The 18,086-nt window shown below is 43.5% G+C and overlaps 1 protein-coding gene across 1 annotated transcript in view; it reads right to left on the bottom strand.

Moving 5' to 3' along the window:
- The window catches only part of COPB1 (coatomer protein complex subunit beta 1), a 30,464-nt gene extending 19,574 nt beyond the window's left edge, over positions 1–10,890 (bottom strand). Inside the window, exons 1-7 of the mRNA XM_019551465.1 lie at positions 10,772–10,890; positions 6,838–6,997; positions 4,240–4,469; positions 3,224–3,393; positions 2,681–2,795; positions 1,327–1,419; positions 672–809 (exon numbers count right to left, since the gene is read on the bottom strand). Of these exons, the coding sequence (XP_019407010.1) occupies positions 672–809; positions 1,327–1,419; positions 2,681–2,795; positions 3,224–3,393; positions 4,240–4,469; positions 6,838–6,928 (837 nt within the window). The 5' untranslated portion in view covers positions 6,929–6,997; positions 10,772–10,890. The remainder of the gene's footprint in view (positions 1–671; positions 810–1,326; positions 1,420–2,680; positions 2,796–3,223; positions 3,394–4,239; positions 4,470–6,837; positions 6,998–10,771) is intronic.
- Between the last annotated feature and the right edge of the window lie 7,196 nt (positions 10,891–18,086).

The raw sequence follows: 18,086 nt of genomic DNA, 5'->3' as shown, positions 1-18,086 counted from the left end.
CAAATCAGCAACCAAAGCTTCGCACGGCCCTAATAATCACCCTTCAAGTATTTGGAGACTGTCATCAAATCCCACCCTCAGTCTTCTCTTCTGCAGACTAAATAAACCTATTTCTTACAGCCTTTCATCATAAGTCTAGCTTCCTAGCCCCTAATCATTCCTGTCGCTCTGCGCTGGACTCTCTCCAATTTGTCCACATCCTTCTTGAAATGCAGGGCCCCAAAATGGACACAGTACATCAGGTAAAGTTTCACCAGTGCCTAACAGAGCGGGAAAACTCTTATTGGTAAGAGAGAGTAGCTTCATTTTTGACTAGTTAGGTATTCTGATGCCCTGTTAAAACACATGTAAAAGAATGCAAATTAATAGCAACCACTGCATGCTATTCTTGTATACATCCACCAGCAACTGGATGGGCAACACCACTTGTTTTCTACATACCAAAAAACAGTAAGGAGTCCTAATGTGTTTTTCTGTTGACCAGTACAAAAGGAGAGGTTGATAAGAAAGCTGCACCCTGTCTAGCAAAAACCAGTTAATGACAAAGAATTTTAACCTTTTAGGCACTACAGATTAAAAATTTTCAGATTATATTACAAACCAATACTGTCAATGTAACATGCAGAAGGCTTATTAAAATGTTCAGTGGTATCATAAATTCACTCCAATACCTTGATTGCTGTAGGTGCACTGGAAAGCGTAACCAACGTGCCTGCCGCTTCATATTTTACTGCAGGACTAGATGACTGCAGTAAATTATAGATACAGCGAATAAATCGAGCTCTTTCTGATGGATTAGCATGACAGACCTGGAGGAGAAAGTCAAGAGATGAAAAGCATATTAAAAGAAAGTGAAAAGCTGTACACCAATAGCCAACATCAGCCCATTTCAGATGCCAGTGAAAAACATGGCCGATCTAGTTTAAGGATAAAAGACCTCATCCCAGGCAAACTGGGCAATACAAAATTAGATAGTATTCAATTTCAGTATTCAATTTCAAATTTAAAAAGTCTGTATATCCTATTGAGATGGCGCACTCAATATGTAAAAGAGTTAGAATATCACAAGCCAGAATATTTACTGACAGTCCAGGATACAGCAAGACAGATGCTGTATATTTTTTTTTGCCTTATCAACACCACAATTAATCCATTGTTTTTAAGAGAAATTATCTCCAGTTCTAGTCACAAAGGAGTAATTTCCAACAGGAGCTAACTGGTCACTTAAGATAAAAGTTCCAGTTATGAACCATCTTACTATACCGAACAGTTTAAAATGCAGTTATCAATTTTGTGTAAAAACGCACTATTTCCTTTTCCCTTTACCTTGTAAATTAGTTCAACTATAACCAACTGAAGAATGTCACCAAATGTCTGGACTTGGTCAATGCAAGTACTCAAATAATCCAAAGCTCGATCCTACAAAAATAATAATAAAAAGCTTCTCAGATAAAGCAAAGGAATCTGACAAAAATAATAATACAAACATAAATGTTAAAATCATCACTCCACAACTAACAAAAAGTCTCTCTCTCAATTCAGCCTGCAGTTTTCAAATAGCCTACAAGACTAATAAAAATATATAAAATACATGTTAAGAACAAATTTATCCATTTAGTCCATAAAGATCATTGATTTTACCCAATTTTTTCCTTGTTTTTGCCACTGGTAAGACAAATGAAGTGAAACATTGAAACATCACTGCTACATAACACTGAAACATTACTGCTACATAACAAGCATTCGGTTTTTGAACAAATGAGACACAGAAACTGCAGTCTGGCTTCAGAAGGTTATCAGTTTTTCAACTAATGATAACAGTTACAAAAAAAAAACAGTAGGCCATAGGCAAGTTTTCAGTTTTGCCAGACCTTCATGGGCCAAAAAACCCTCTCTTTCTTTCTTGCTCTTGCTCTCTCTGGATGTCAATGCACCTTCCTTCCAAACAAGCCAATTGTATTGCTGGCAAATGGAGATCTATTAAAGCCTTTATTAAAGCAGTAGCCAATTGCCCAGTAAGAATAAAAAGGGGACGGGGAGGAGGGGTCTGAGATGGAGTGCAGCCACCTAACGCCCCATGCTGCCACTGTTCAGCCTCTTGCAGGGAGTGGGATGGTGCACAAGGTGCCCTGGCATGGCTTCAGAATCATGGTGGCGCTCTCCCATGCTTGGAGCACTCTGACTGCTTCCATCAGCCAATCAGAATGTGAATAAAGCGTTACAGACAGACTTAGGCTTTTATAATATTAGAACTGCCAAATATTTAAGAAGCTCTCAAATCACTGGATGCCCATATCCAAATACTTATTCATAACTTAAATTAGTTGTAAGTTTGCAGTTTTCAGGCTAAAGTCTTTCATAGAATAAAGTTCTGAAAAATTCCCAAGAACATAGATCAATGGGCTCAATAAAGCTTGCTAAGAGTGAAGAAGTTTTAGACATATTACACCATTTCCTCCAAGACTGGCAGTCCATTCCTATCACCTGACAAACTACGTTGTAGCCAACTAATGTTTATGCCTCTCTGAAACAGTCCTTAAGGCACTGCTCTGCCCTACCTCCTGCCTGCCTATACAAAAGTACCTTAATAGTTTAAACCATTAACAAATCATGCAACAGATCAATTATTTAATTGCTGTTCAAATACAGAGCCACAAGAGGCAAAGGCAATCAATATTACCTGATCTGCATGAATCAGCATCATGAATGCATTTCTTTTGCAGCTTGCATCTTTTTCATTCACCAAGAAATCATGGATCAGTTCCGGAGCATCAGGAATAAGATGTTCAAAGTTTCTTTTTTAAAACATTGGGAAAAAGTTAAAGACATGGCTATCCTCTATTTATCTTGATTAATCAATCTTAACAAATACCCAAAACAAGCCATTCAAATAGGATGAATCTTTGTTTTTTGTTCAAAACCCTATGTGCATTTATGATAAAGAAGTGAATGAATGTATGGAATATACACACTCATATTTGCTGAATTAATACCTTGCATCCGGGCTGCAAGGCAAAGCTGACTATGTCACATGTTCAAAATTAAAGTGCCATACAAACCACCATTACCTATGGAACATCTTCACAGCTAGTTGAACATATGGCATGTTACAATTTACTGCATGATTAACAAGCTAATCAAGTGATAAATATAATGTCTTCCAGAGGCTAATAATGCCTTGAGCCCTATGTTTCCAAAGGACTGAGTGAATTACTGTACTTACCTGTAAATTGTGTAGATTGCAAGTACTGCATTTCTGCGCACATAGCTGTGACGATGTTCCAAACATGCACGAATAGCTGGCATCAAAGGCTCTAACAATTCTGCTTCTTTCAGCTTACACAAAAAACGAAGCGTGGAGCCTCGGATAAATTCGTTAGGGTGCTGAAGATCCTGGAGTAAGAAAGTAAAGCATTAACATCTTCTGGAATATTCAGTGTTGCTATTACACTGTTTTCCTGCTGCTGTTAATAGTCACTCAGAACAAGAGCTAAAATGACTGGCGGGAGGGAGTGGGGGGGGGGATAGATAAATAAAAACCTTTTTAATTAAACTCTGTAATTAAACTACTTTCTCTTCAAACAAAGAAGAATATTTTACCTACCAACCAAAAAAAAAAAAAAAAAACAGTTACCAGAACAAAAACAGTGTCCTTCAAGATTAAACACCCACATTTGCTCTGCCAGTGAGGTCTGCCCACACTGCCCATTGATTAACTTATCAAACAGGCACTCTTGTGTTTTCTCCCACACTAACCTTTGCATGGGAAAAACTCCCCACAGATCTCCCCAAAACTACTTTTTTGTAAATTCATTCCCAGGCGTATATGAAGGTGCACATTACAATCTCTAAACCACTAAATTGCTTGGGACACAACTATCCTAAAGATAACTTCTTCCCCTTATGTGAGTCTACCTATCCTCAGAGATGCCACCAAAAGAGACAAACTGGGTTGGTCCTCATTTCTGAAATTCAACACCAGCTGGAAAGCAGATAGCATGAGATATCTTCGTTTAGTCATGGTAGTGAATGAAAATGCTCGAGTTCACTTGAGCGACTGGTTTTCTAGTTGGTAGTTTCCTTTATCCTGAATCATTCAAATACAGTGGTTATGAAGGTAAAGTAGACCATTCACTCATTATTTATAACAAATGTGTGGTTAACTTGATATCCTTCGTATATAGATTGCTCAAATGTGTCAATGATGGATCTTCACACAAGTGGAAACAAAAGGTTTACCTTTCTATATGCATCACACACAAGGATCATTTCTTGCAACAGTCTGCCATCTGGAGTGGTTTTGGGAACTATCTCCCAAAAGACTAAAAGCAATTTCTTGATAGTATGATCTTGAAGTGGCAGTACAAAGCGTATAATGGTCATCAGGAGTCCAGGGAGTTTTTCACCATTCAGGATCATAATAATTACTTTCTTCAAGGCCTCTGTTTTGGACTTTACATCGCCTTTTTCTAGAAGAGGGATAGGAAAGAGGGGAGAGAGAAAATGAGGAGTTCTAGTCAAAATAAAGCACAGCCACCAAAAGAGGATAAAGGAAACCTTCATTCCCACAAGTAATCTAACAGAAATTTCTATCCTAAATGCTAACAAACCTAAACCTCTCTCCTCAGAACAATGCCCTGTGGCATACTAATACATCTGTACTCCTAAAAGAATAGAAAAGGAGAATAGATGCATTAAATAAAGCTTCAATTTCAATTTTGTTGAAATTCAGTTAATTCCACTTTACTAATTTAACAAAAATATTTTATTACTGATAAGCAGCATTTCATACCAAGATGTCCCATGGTGTTACAGACCTTCTAACATTGCTCTTATATCCTTAGTATTTATTTCAATGATGCGAATAGCAATATAAAATGACCTACAAATAAGAACAAATCTGAAGTATCCAATACAGCTAATATCTTACCAAATCTCTCTAAGCATAAATATGTTCTGTGCAAATAATAGAAAAACAGACTTCCCAGACAGATAGGCATACCCTAATGACAAGAGCTACGTCAAGAATATCATTAATCATACAAAAACAGGGCTGGAACTTGGGAGATCATCTACTCCAATCCCCTGCTCAAAGCAGGATCATCCCTACCTAAACCCTTTCAGACAAATGCTTTTCTAACCTATATTAAAAATATTCCAAGGAGAAAGATTCCACAATGTCTCTATGTTCCCACGTTTACCCACCCTTATAATTAGCACATTCTAATATCCAACCTAAATTTGCCTCATTACATCTTGTCCTGTTGCCTGTGGCCAGAGATAATAATGTTATCATCCTCCTTATAACAACTCTTTAGGTATTTAAAGACTTATCAAATCCCTCAAATATTGTCTTCAAATTAAATACTGCCAGTCTTCCCACTTTCTTCCGTAAGTAGTTTTCCAATCATTCCTGCCAATCTTTAGAGGACTCTTTCCAATCCAAGTACAGCTTTCTTGAAGTTCAATGCCCAAAACACATACCTCATAGTTATGTTACAACAGTTTGGGCCTGATACGCTGCTGGGGACATTGAGGGGCAGGTCAAGTCCCCCGCGGTGAAGGAGTTGGGCTGGGGCAGGGGCAGGGGCAGGCACTGCACAGCTGGGCAGAGTGGGAGATGGAACCATGAGCAGCTCATTCAGGGGACGTGGGTGGGTGCAGCTCCTGCTGCTGTGTGCATCTGCGCAGGGCGAGGGTGGCCTGCTGCTGTGGACTGGGGCTGGGACGGCACTGGGCTCTGAGTGGGCAGCAGTAGTGCTGGGAGGGGAGCTATGGGGGTGGCTGCAGCCACCCCAAAATTCACCATAGCCCTGGCTCCCAGCATCACTGCTACCCTGAGCACAGCCATGGCCCAACCCCTGCTGGGAAGAGCCCGGCGCCACCCTGGCCCCAGCCCACTTTCACCCTGCATACACAGATACAGGAATGCCCCCATGTCCTCCTGGGGTATGTGCAGTGGTGGGAGCTGCCCACCCCCCCACAGACAAGCAGCTCATGACTCTGTCCCCCACTCCACCCCAGCTGTGCAGCACCTGCCCCAGCCCCAGCCCCACTCCGTCCCTCACCACGAGGGCTTCGATCCGTCCCCCCCTCACTTCCCTCACAACAGACTTGCCAGCCGGACCCTACTGCTCTCCACACTGCCCGGCTGTGCTCCTGGCTGCCTGCATGCTGCACTACAGCTGTGTACATGCACAGGGCATTTATCAACCACATCAGTCAAAAAAAGTTGCACCTTTACTAATTTTTCTCAATCATTCTGCATACCCCTATAACCTATTTAAGTACCTCTAGGTGTATGTGTACCCCTGGTTGACAAACCCTGCCATATGCTACTGGCCTTCTTTGCAACTAGAGCACACTTGAGTCACACTCAGCTCACAGGTCCTTTTCTGCCATACTGCGGCCCTGTCGGTCACTCCCCAGTTTTATATCTGGGGGTGATCGCACTTGTCTTTATTTTTATAGTCTATCAATTTTGAACCAATTCATTCTGAATCCTCATCTTATCCTTCATAGTGCTGGGAATTCTAACCAGCATGGTGTCATCTGTAGATTTGCTGCGTACTCAATTCTCATCTACCAGTGAATACCTGAATATGATTAATAAATATACTGAAGTGCTGCTAACACAAAATAGTGAACAGAGAAACTCATCTCCAATTTCAAAACCAACTTTTTTACTTTTCAATATAATATTAATGCTTCATTTCTTTAAAAGTTTTATATTTTACAAAAACAAATATTAGAGAAAAGATTAGACTATTACAAGAAAAAAAAATGTCAATTCAAAGAAAACTGACTAGCTTTCCATCCATAAAATAGATTACTTACCTAGGTCATTTTTTAAGCTGATTTCAGATGGTGGTTCTGAATCCATGGGAACATTAATCAACGTATAGCATACATTCTCTGCAGCCGTCATTTTTCTTGGTTACAGAAGTTGTTAACAGAAGAACTATTTTTGATAAATGTCAGAGTCTAGAAAAACAAACTGAAATAAATGCAACCTGTTAAGAAAACTTAATAGATAACATAAAAGTATCTTTTAAAAACATATTCAAAATCCCTCCTCCATGAAGAGCACAATATCCATGCAATTAACAAAAATATTAGAATGTTTCACAATAAATCATTAAAACATGTATGGAAAAACCCCCAGAATAAGAAGCAAAAACTACATAAAGCAATTCTGTTCATTGCTTAAATGTTAATGCAGCAAAGTTTTATAAGGCCTAGTGGATTGAGAAGAGTTGTAAAGCACTCCGAAATCTTCACAAGTGTTTTAAGTGAAAACAAGTGCAAGCCTTTTCATAGCAAACATAAATGACAATTAAGAGTACAAAAGGATTTCCTTGGCCTTTGTTTAATGAAAGGCTTATAGTACTCTGCTATTGGGTGAACATCTCATGCTATTATACACTTTAAAATACAGATTTACAAAAACCCCTAGGTAAAGAGTACATTTCAGATATGCAATTTTTAACTTCCTACAGCCAACTTTCAAATCAAGCTATTTTCAAAATTAATTTATTACGTTTGATCTCTACTCATAAGTTCCTTCAACAAGTGATATTAACTGAACATTACAAAATATTGAAAACCAGCAGTTCCTATCTTAATAACGAGAACCACCACTTAAGCAAAACATCACTGCGTAAAATGCTTGCACTTGTTTTATATATTTATTTTTAATAGGGGCTAATGAAAAGGACTATTATTAAACCAAAAATGCTCTGGTCTGAGAGAGACTATCCAACAAATATGATGACTTTCATAAAAGTTTTAGCATCCATTACACATTCCTTAATCCCAATTTAAGGCGGTTTTCACTTCAGAGTTAGCAAGAGTTACTTGTAACATACCTCCTCTGAACTTAGCAAGTACCGAATGAGATCAGACAGTACAAAACAGCCTTTGAGCTTTGGAGAGAGATTAAATAGCAGACAAGCTCTATTATAACTCAAGGAGTAGCATGTTTCTCCTAACAGGACAGTCATTTGATTAAAAAAACACCATCACACTCAAAGTTAGGATTTGCATGTGTGGATGAAATAAGGCAGGTATAAAACTCAGGTCAAAACTCAAATTAATTCTAGAGTGAAAACAAGTCCTAAAGTTACTCTTAAAAAAAAGTTTTAAATACTCATGTCATCTTTAAAAAATTGCAATTTACTTATGACCATTTTTAGTAATAGTAGGTTAGAGTCCTATTGTAGCCATGATGACACAGGAAATGTGGTCTGGTGATCTCTTTTATTGGACCAATGGTATACATTGTAGTTGGTCACAGAATGACCTGTGAAAGGGCACTTTGGGCCCAATAGCTTCTCTAACATTTCTCCCATTGGTCCAATAACAGGTCACCAAAAAAGGCCAACTGCTTTCACATTTTTAAAAATGACAATTCAGTCACCTCGCCAATCACATGAACCCTCTATCCCCAGTCATCACCATAGACTATGCTTCAAGTTCCTGCAGCTAGCTGCTTCACCCCTAATACAGAGATGTATGAGAAGAGACCAGAGTAGCTAGATCTTAACTTTTATTAACTTATCTTGGATTTCAACTACAGCTCCCTCCCACCATTTTTATAGGCAAAGGTCCACAGAACCTAGTAATCCTGGGCACACCATTTCCAAGTTATACAGGGCATCACACTTGGGATACAGAATTGGGGAGGGAGTGGTAAATGGCTTCCCTCACTAAGAGTGAGATGTGAAAGACTCTGAACCAGAGAATGCTCCCAGTCAAAGTCCTGCCTTGATAAGACTCCCTAAGAGATGGGAAGAACTAGTGCACTTCCCCAAAGAACAAAATCTTTATCTTCAATTTCTACATGGGAAGGCAAGGAGATGGTAAGAGGAGAAGGCTGAAACTCTCTTGTTAGCACCAGCAAAGGCATTCTTTCCAAGGGAAGCAAACTGCCTGGCCCTCCACCAGGCCAATCCTATCATGTATTAACTTAAATAAAATCCCCAAGATGTTGATTTTAATAAGTGCTTGAAACTAGTCACATTGAACCATGCTCCTTTAAAAACAACCCCAAAGTTAACCTGCAGGAAGCATTACTCCAAGAGGTCCTGGGTTCCATTTGCTACTGACTTTCAGAACTATGTTCAGAACCATTAGAACGGTCAGAACCTGTTATGCAACTATTTGGTGGTGAAGAGAAGTGTGAAAAGGGGACCATCTTTGGTTACTTCTGTGTGGAACTTCAGGTTCTGAACTGCATTAGGTCTGAACAGCTTCCCAAATCTGCATCAGAAGCATATGCCATCCATCTGCATTACCCCATACCCCAAGGAGCTCAACTCTTAGACCATGTCCAAGTGGCACACCTTGTGCTGGGGCTACTTGTCCTTGAGGAACACCCATGTCATGCATGCTTTTGTGTGCAGCAGGTTACCCTAGATGAAGCAGAGGAAGTTGGGGCCAGCAACTACCCTGGCCCCAGCAGCCTATCTCAGGTCCTGGGGGCATCAAGGATCTCCAACCGCAGCACTTCTGCAGCACGGAGCTTGGCCAGTAACCCGTGTGGCTTCAGCTGATCAGGTTTTAGGTGGTACATGCTGCTGTCACATGTACCACCCTGCTTTTTTTGAGCATGGGTTCTTTTGACCCCAGGATCTCCTGGGGTCAAGCAAAACCCACCACACTACAAGCTAGGAGTCCAGGGAACACCTAAACATGCAGTGTGTGGTAGTGCCACAGATGCATGCCACATTTCTGTGCTCCTCTGGATGCAGCCTTAAAATTTATAAGTTTTGAAACTGGAAGTATAGCGCTCACATGGACGAGAAGCTTCATGTGTTGTGCAAGCAGCATTCATAATTTGTATGGCCTCTAAAACAGTCCTGCTGCTGGTTCTAATTCTTCAATCTCCGAGAGCCACGCAAGCCTTAGGGCACCCTCCATTAGGTTTTATAAGATCCTTTGTTACCAGCTTTCCAAGTTAACACTGCTATATGAACTAGGCTCCTACCATTTAACAAAACCATTCCCCTAAAGTTTCTACTGTTAATGGTGAATGGGCAATGATTCTTCCTCCTTTACTTGGCTTCAAAACTGAAAACAAAGCAGTCCCCTGCACAGTTGGGGAACTCTTTGTTTTACACATACCTGTCACTACATTACTATATCACGCATCCGAAAACATTACCCCTGAACTATAGAGCTGCACCACCAGGTGAAAGACACAGAATAAACATCCTTCATCACAAGACACACAACTCATTATAAAATTTGTGCTGATACCAGTTTAAACAAAGCAAAAAAGCAAAAGACTTCCTCCACCCCTTTCACGAGCTGTTCCCAAGAACAATTTTCCCAACTATTCAGGTGCTCTAGTAAGAAATATCGCATCTACCCAAAGATACTCGTCTGTTCTACAATTCAGCCCCTTTCTAAATGACAATACGTTTATGAAAACGTACGACAACCCCCGGGGTCAATCTCTGCAAAAGATGAAATCACTGTGGCTCAAAACCTGCATCGGCGTTTCCCAAACTCTTTCGCCCCCTTGAGCTCCCCGGCTCTTTGTTGCCAACAGAAAATTAACACAGCGGTGTTCCCGTCGCAAAGCAGCTCTGCAGGCCGCGGCGGGTCGGGCGTGCCTCCAGGCCGCGGCTCTGACGGGACACATCGGCTGTCTCCCGTTTGCCCCCGCGGCTCCTAGGGGACCCACACGGCCGAGGTCACCCCTGCCCCAGCCGCCCCGCGCGGCAGCCGCTGCGGCCCAGCCCGGCCCTTGCGGCGCGGTACCTGCCTTCCGCGGCGGGACTCCGGCCCGGCCCCGCTGCCCGCTCCGGCTGACGTGGAACGGCCTCCCCCGGGCAGGCCACATCGAGCCTACGGCGGCCCTCACAGGACACGCCTCCTCCGAGCGGCTCACAGAACAGCTCCGCCTCGCACACGGGGGAGGGGGGAGGAAGTACGCATGCGCCTTGCGTGTTCGTTCTGGGCCCCACAGGCGGGGTGGGGAAGGGGAAGAGGGAGTGGGAACATAACGCATGCGCTCTCTGAAGTCAGTCTGTCGCGTTCTGGGCTGAGCAGGCGCTGGGAGGGGAGGGAAAGCGAAGCGGTAGTACGGCGCAGGCGCCCTGCGTGCCGAACAGGTGCTTTTTCTGTCGCCTCAAGGTTCTGAGTAGACACGTCGTTGCCCGGAGCCGCCTCGCGTGGGGCGGGAGGGGGAGCGCGGGGTCCCCGCGGCTCAGGCTCTGGGCATCTCCTTCCCTCGCTCCACCGCGGCTCCTGCATGGTGGCTGCCGGGGAGAGAGCTCTGCCCTGGGAAGGCTGCTCGGGGCACAGCAGGGTGGTTCTATGAGGCTGAAAAGAGAACAGAGAAGCTGGGATGTGTGAGAGCGCTCCCTTGTAAAGAGGAGAGGCTGAGGGAGGGGGCCTCATTTAGTCTGCAGAAGAGGAGACTGAGGGGGGATTTAATAGCAGCCTGAAGGGTGGTTCTAAAGAGGATGGAGCTGGACTGTTCTCAGTGGTGGGAGATGACAGAACAGGGAGCAATGGTCTCAAGTTGCAGCAAGGGAAGTTAATGTTAGATATCAGGAAGAATTTTCTCACTAGGAGGGTAGTAAAACGCTGGAACAGGTTACCCAGAAGGGTGGAATCTCTATCCGTGGAGGTTTTTAAAGACCTGGATAGAGAAAGCTTTGGCTGGGATGATCTAGTTGGTGGTTGTCCTGCTTGGAGCAGAGGGTTGGACTAAATCAGTGGTTCTCAACCATTTTTGTACCAGGACTCATAGATGACCAGTCCCGGCCCAGTGCCCTTCACTTGCAGCCCACTGTCCCCAGCCCTGCAGTGTGTGGGGCATGGGAGGACCCCCAGCAGGCTGGGACTTTGCCAGTCTGCAATAGAAAAGCCACAGTTTCCCACATTTTTCTCCCTTAAAGGAGAATCCATGTTTAAAGTTCAAGCACCAAGTGTCATTGCTGAACCGCTGGCACAGCTGTTTGAGCTCTCATGGTGCTCTGGACAGGTCCCTGAGGACTGGAAAAAGGCCAGTGTGGTGCCCATGTTTAAGAAGGGGAGAAGGGAGGAGCTGAGTAACTTTAGGCCAGTCAGTCTTACCTCTGTCCCTGGGAAAATACTATAAAAATTATCAAAGAGCGTATTTGTGAAAGCCCAGCAGGCAAAGCGATGCTGAAAGGAAACCAGCATGGGTTCCTTGCAGGTAGATCCTGCCTGACGAACCTTATAGCCTTTTATGACCAAGTCACACACTGCCTTGACACAGGAGTGGAGGCTGATGTTATCTGCCTGGATTTTAGGAAGGCCTTTGACACAGTTTCATATCCTATTCTCATAGGGAAGCTAGCAGGCTGTAGAGTGGACGCCTACACAGTCAGGTGGGTGGCTAACTGGCTTAGGGACTGCACCCAGAGAATGGTGGTGGATAGGTCATTTAAACCTGGAAGGAAGTGGGCAATGGGGTCCCACAGGGTTCAGTCATTGGGCCAGTATTTAACATCTTCATCAGCAATTTGGATGAGGGTGTGTTGAGCACCCTTTCTGAGATCACAGATGACACCAAGTTACAGGGCAAAGTTAATACACTGGAGGGCAGGGAGCAGATACAGCCTGACCTGGACAGGTTAGATCAATGGGCGGAACGAAATAGGATGAAATTCAACAAAGATAAATTTAAGGTATTCCACCTAGGAAGGAGGAATCCCCAGCACACCTACAGGTTGGGGGATGACCTCAGTAGCTCAGAGGCTGAGAGAGATCTTGGAGTCATAGTTGACTCCAAGATGAACATGAGCTGGCAGTGCAATGAGGCCATCAACAAAGCTAATTGCACCTTGTCATGTGTAAGCAGATGCACGACCAACAGATTGAGGGAGGTTGTGCTTCCCCTCTATGCAGCATTAGTCAAGCTGCAGTTGGAGTACTGTGTCCAGTTTTGGGTGCTGCACTTCAAGAGGGACACGGAGGATCTGGAAAGGGCTCAGAGGAGGGCATGATTAGTGGTCTCCGTGAAAGACCGTACGAAGAGGGGGTTGGACATGATCCATTGGGTCCCTTCCGATTCTAGAATCTATGAAAGTTTGTTGATCTGTTTTCAAAGTTTGTATGCAAGCCTTTCATATATTGTGACCCATGGCTTGAGAAACACTAGACTAGATGACCCCTTGAGGTCCCTTCCAACCCTCATTTTCTATGATTGGCCCAGTCATGTAGTTCAGTAGCATGCGTGTGTCCTGATTTTAATTGTGTTTGTAACCATAAGAATTTTTAAAAAGGTTTTATAGGTAACCCGCAGTTTACCTCTGCCCTAGGCAGCTTCCCGCTGAGTGTGATGATGGAGTGAATTTGACTCTTAGGCCCTGGCCACACAGGCATGGTAGGTATGATTGTGGGATCCAGAATCAGACCCTTTCTTTTTTTTTGTGGGTACAGCAGGTATCTCAGGCTCCTCGTCCTCTGGCAGGTAGCTAGTTCCTGTGCTGGGAGCAGCTGAAGGGGGCCCCCAGCTATAGGAGTGCATCATGCACTGGGTTGTGAGCTGTCAGCTGATCCCAGCTCCCAGCCACGGAGTTGCATCATGTGCTCCTGGGGTTGTGAGCTGTCAGTAGATCTGAGCCCCACAATCAGTTTTTACATTTTTTATGTAGCAACTTTGTGGCTTATTCCTTGTTTCATCACACCGTTAATTGCATTAAAGTGGGTAACAACTTGAAATGCGATTAACTGGTCAATTACATTTTAAGCTTAATGTATGCCATGGGCCTTAGGATGTGTTTTAGGATGGGAAGCTGCCTGGAATAATCAACAATCAATGGAAGTTGAATTGTGTATTTCTCACTCTTTTTCTGAGTTGTAAAAGCAGTTTCCCTGTTCCTTGCTGCTACACCAGCAACAGGGCACAAAAGAGATGTTTAACTTGGTACATGCTTTCAGACATTCTGACATTGAAAACTATCTTCTATATAGGGACAGGTTAACAGGGTGATGGTATTGTGCATTGTTCCCACCTGTGATCTACAGCGCTACCGGCTACAATGCCTGGAGGCCTGCTGACCATCTGGGTAATCCAGCACAGTTGCTTCTCAAGGCTTTTAGTTTGTGTTGGGTGTGGGGGGTGCCCACTCTAAAAGTGTGAAGACTCTTCACCATGCCCCACTATTTGGAGTCAGCATCTTGCTTCTTCCCCTAACATTACAGTGAAGTTGCAGTTGTGATGGTCCAGGAACTGTGCAAGAGGCAAGCATTCCTAAGGGGTGGTATCTTTTATTGGCCCAACGGCCTGCTTGAGGGAGCTTTGGACAATCTTCCTTCACACTATTCCAGAATTGTTGCCTTTTTTAAATTGTGCAGTATTCTGCAACCAATAGAGCATATCCACTGAATTATTTTGGGGGGTGACTGACACAGATTTTGTCCCACACTCCTAGCTTAGCTCTACTCCTTAGTCAGTGCAATGTACATAGCACGTAGAACTGAAGCGCTGTGATGTGGCACCGCATTGCTTGAATCCTAGGTTGCTTCAAGAGTCCCCTGGTCAGAGATGTTTCATTTTGAGTTGTTTGAGGCAGATTTTGTCTCAGTTCCAACCCAACTCAGCTCCTTATTCGGTGCAATATACACAGCACAAAGGCCGGAGGAGCTGTCAGGTGACACCACATCACCTGCAAATCCAGCTTTGGGTCAGGCAGCATGCTATCCACGCGTCTTCAGGAGATAGTGCTTCCCCCCCCCCCCCCAGTGAGAGAGACATTGTTTGCGGTGACCCAAGACAGATTTTGCCCCACAATCTCAGCCTAACTCATCATCTTATTCAGCACAACGTACATAGGACACAGGCATAGAGAACTTTCCTATGGCACTATGTCGCAAAAACCAAGCTTCAGGTCCAGCAGCACCTTTACTCATTTTTCTTCAGGGCTGCCTCTTGATTGTAGTGGTTTCTTATATTGTGTCCCATTACATGCGTATGTAGTTAATATAACTTTTAATTTCTATGGATGATGACTGGAGTACTTGATAAATTAGATTTTTATTAGCAAATACATGTATTTGGTGAACTATAGTACTTTATCTTATCTCATTCATTGCCAACAAATTTAAAATTGTTGAAAGCAAAACTTTGAAAAAGGAACTGGGATTTGTAAATAAGGAACCATAAACCAGGAACCAACTTTAGTACTCTGCTTCCTTTTTTCACCATTCTCCAATTCAATTTGGTTCCAATTCTTTTCAACTGCCCATTTGTTGGACTAGGAAACATTTAATGTGTTCCCTTCTAGTGTGCCCACTTCCCCCCACATCTTAGTTTAATCAGCAAATTTGAACAGGGTGCTTTTTACCCCCTCGTCCAAATCGCTGATGAAGATGTTGAACAGTGCGGGCCTGAAGACCGAGCCCTGCGGAACCCCACTGCCCATGTCCTTCCAGGCTGGGAAGGACCCATCCACTACCACCCTCTGGATGCGGCCCTCCAGCCAGTTGGCGACCACAACCCCCCAGTTTCTTAATGAGAACGGGGTGAGAGACAGTGTCAAAAGCCTTCTGGAAGTCCAGGAAGACTATATCTACTGCTACCCCTGCGTCTAATGATCTGGTGATCTGATCATAAAAGGCCGCCAGGTTGGTCTGACAGGACCTGCCACTGATGAACCCGTGTTGGTTGCCCCTACGCATAATCTCCCCTGCTGGCCCCTCCTGGATGTGTGCCAGCATAATTTTCTCGAACAGCTTGCCTAGGATCGAGGTAAGACTAACTGGCCTATAGTTTCCTGGGTCCTCCTTCCTCCCTTTTTTGAAGATGGGAACCACATTGGCCCTCTTCCAGTCCTCTGGCACCACACCAGAGCACCATGAGTGCTCATAAAGCCGTGCCAGGGGTCCTGCAATGACCTTGGCCAATTCCTTAAGAACTCTAGGGTGGAGATCGTCCAGGCTGGCTGACTTGAATACATCCAGCCCCTCCAGAAGCTCCCTAAGCTCCTATTTAGTTGGTCTAATAAAAGATATCACATTTACCCAAAGAACCTTGTCTTACTTTATTTATGCGTTTATTGAAACATTAACAGAAGACACCAAACTACATGAAATTTGAGACTTGCGCTAAGGGCATATTATTTGTCAGCTCTGATTTTCTTCAGTAGTTGTCATAGCTTTGATTTTTGGAACATTAATCAGGATGCCATGTCTGTTTCCTGCCACAGGTACTCTTTGCAGTAGATCTTTCAGTTCTTCCTGGCTAGTGATAATCAGAACAAAGTCATCGATATATTTCAAATTAGTAAGCCTTCAGCCTCCAAATCCCAGACCCCCTTCAAGTCCTGGTAGTGGTACACAATCACTTGTGCATAGACATAGAAAATGCAGACCTGACAAACTTCGTCTACTTGGAACTATTCTGATTTCAATCCAGCAACTCTGACTATGGTTTTCTGGCTTCCATACAGTTTATGCAGCAGCTCCATCAAGTGTGGTAAGAAACCCATCTCAAGCATGCATAGGCATAGCATTGTGTGTCCTAGTGAACCAAAAAATACAGTATAGAAGTTGACAGGACATACAAAACTTGTCCAAACTCCCTAGTCTTAACAGGATTTTGCTTGCATGAGATACTAATGCAATCATATAATAGTTTGATCGTTCCTTTGGACTGCCTTTTTTCAATATTTTTCCTTTTTCATAAGTTTAGTAAGACCACGCACAAAAGAAAAATTATACAAGTTAGATTTTCATGTTCAACTGGAAAAAGTTATTTCTAGTTGTATGAAGTACTAAGGCAAAAAACAGATAAATCACAAACTACTGCATAAAATCAACATGATATTATTAAGAAAGCATCTGGAAATCAACATTAAACTGTCAAACCTAACATTACCACCTACTGCAAAGGGCAGCAGAATTCTAGGGCCCTCAGTCCAGAGCTTGCAACTTTGAGCTCTCCTGGGGACAAAGATTTGTAGCCCCATCTGCCTGCTCTTACCATCACTGCAGATACCCAGCTTCTCTGCAGCAATGGTTAGAGAGCAGTAGGAAGAGTTGATGAGGAAGGGCTGTGGAAGCAACAGGTGGGTTGGTGCAACCGTGTTCTTGATCCTTCATAGTACCCCAGGTTGCAAGCCAGACCCAGTAGGCTGTCAGCCCTTAGTCTGAATTCTTGTTTTCTGGTGCTTTCTGATGATGACGGATCGAGTTTATACATTTGCCACCAAAAACTGCAGATTTTCTTCTTTAAAGGAAAAAAAACTCAGGAAACCACCAGTTTCCCCTTGCAGGCTATCAGGGAGCACCACATGCATACCTGGCTGCCACATGCATGTGTGTATTGTGGTGGAGAGCAGCTCCCTCCAGTTAAGTTTGGGGGAGAGGCAGGTGATCTCTGGAGAGGCAGGGAGGCACAGGTGATGAATAGGGGGGATAGGGGGAACATGTGCCCCCCCAAGCTTTCTGCACCCAGAGCAGGACATGGGGCTGCAACCAGGCTAGACCAGCTCCAGGCAAGAGCCACCTGTACATTGTAGTTCTACTAAATGTACTGCAATATCTCTCTACAGTCTACTATATCCTCCTTTAAGCCAAGTTTTAAAAGTCATGTATTTTTAATGCAAATTACGGGTTATAATTTAATGTAAATTACAAGATAGGGCATGGTCCCTGGGGCCATCCTAATAACGTTTTTGCAGTAGAGTGTGGCAACAGAGGAGAGGAGGCAGACCAAATTCATGTTGCTTATTGCACGATGGACGGAGCATCGTTGTGAAGTGCAAAATATCTTTGAAGTTGCATCTGAATTTTAGTCGACTTACTAGAATGTATGCTTACTAGCAGCTGGTATCACTGAAAATAGACTTCATTAGCAATCTACAAGATGGCAGTCCAGCACTAGGAACTGTAAGCCACTTACTTCTTTGATTGCTGGCTAATCAAACTAATACTGGAAGAGGGCCAACGTGGTCCCCATCTTCAAAAAAGGCAGGAAGGTGGACCCGGGAAACTAGGCCGGTTAGTCTTACCTCCATCCTAGGCAAGCTGTTCGAGAAAATTATGCTAGCACACATCCAGGAGGGGCCAGCAGGGGACTGCATGCTTAGGGGCAACCAACA

Source organism: Crocodylus porosus, unplaced genomic scaffold (genome assembly GCF_001723895.1).
Source record: "Crocodylus porosus isolate Cpor-Errol unplaced genomic scaffold, CroPor_comp1, whole genome shotgun sequence".
In the NCBI taxonomy this organism is placed as follows: Eukaryota; Metazoa; Chordata; order Crocodylia; family Crocodylidae; genus Crocodylus; species Crocodylus porosus.
This window is presented reverse-complemented; position numbering and strand designations above follow the sequence as displayed.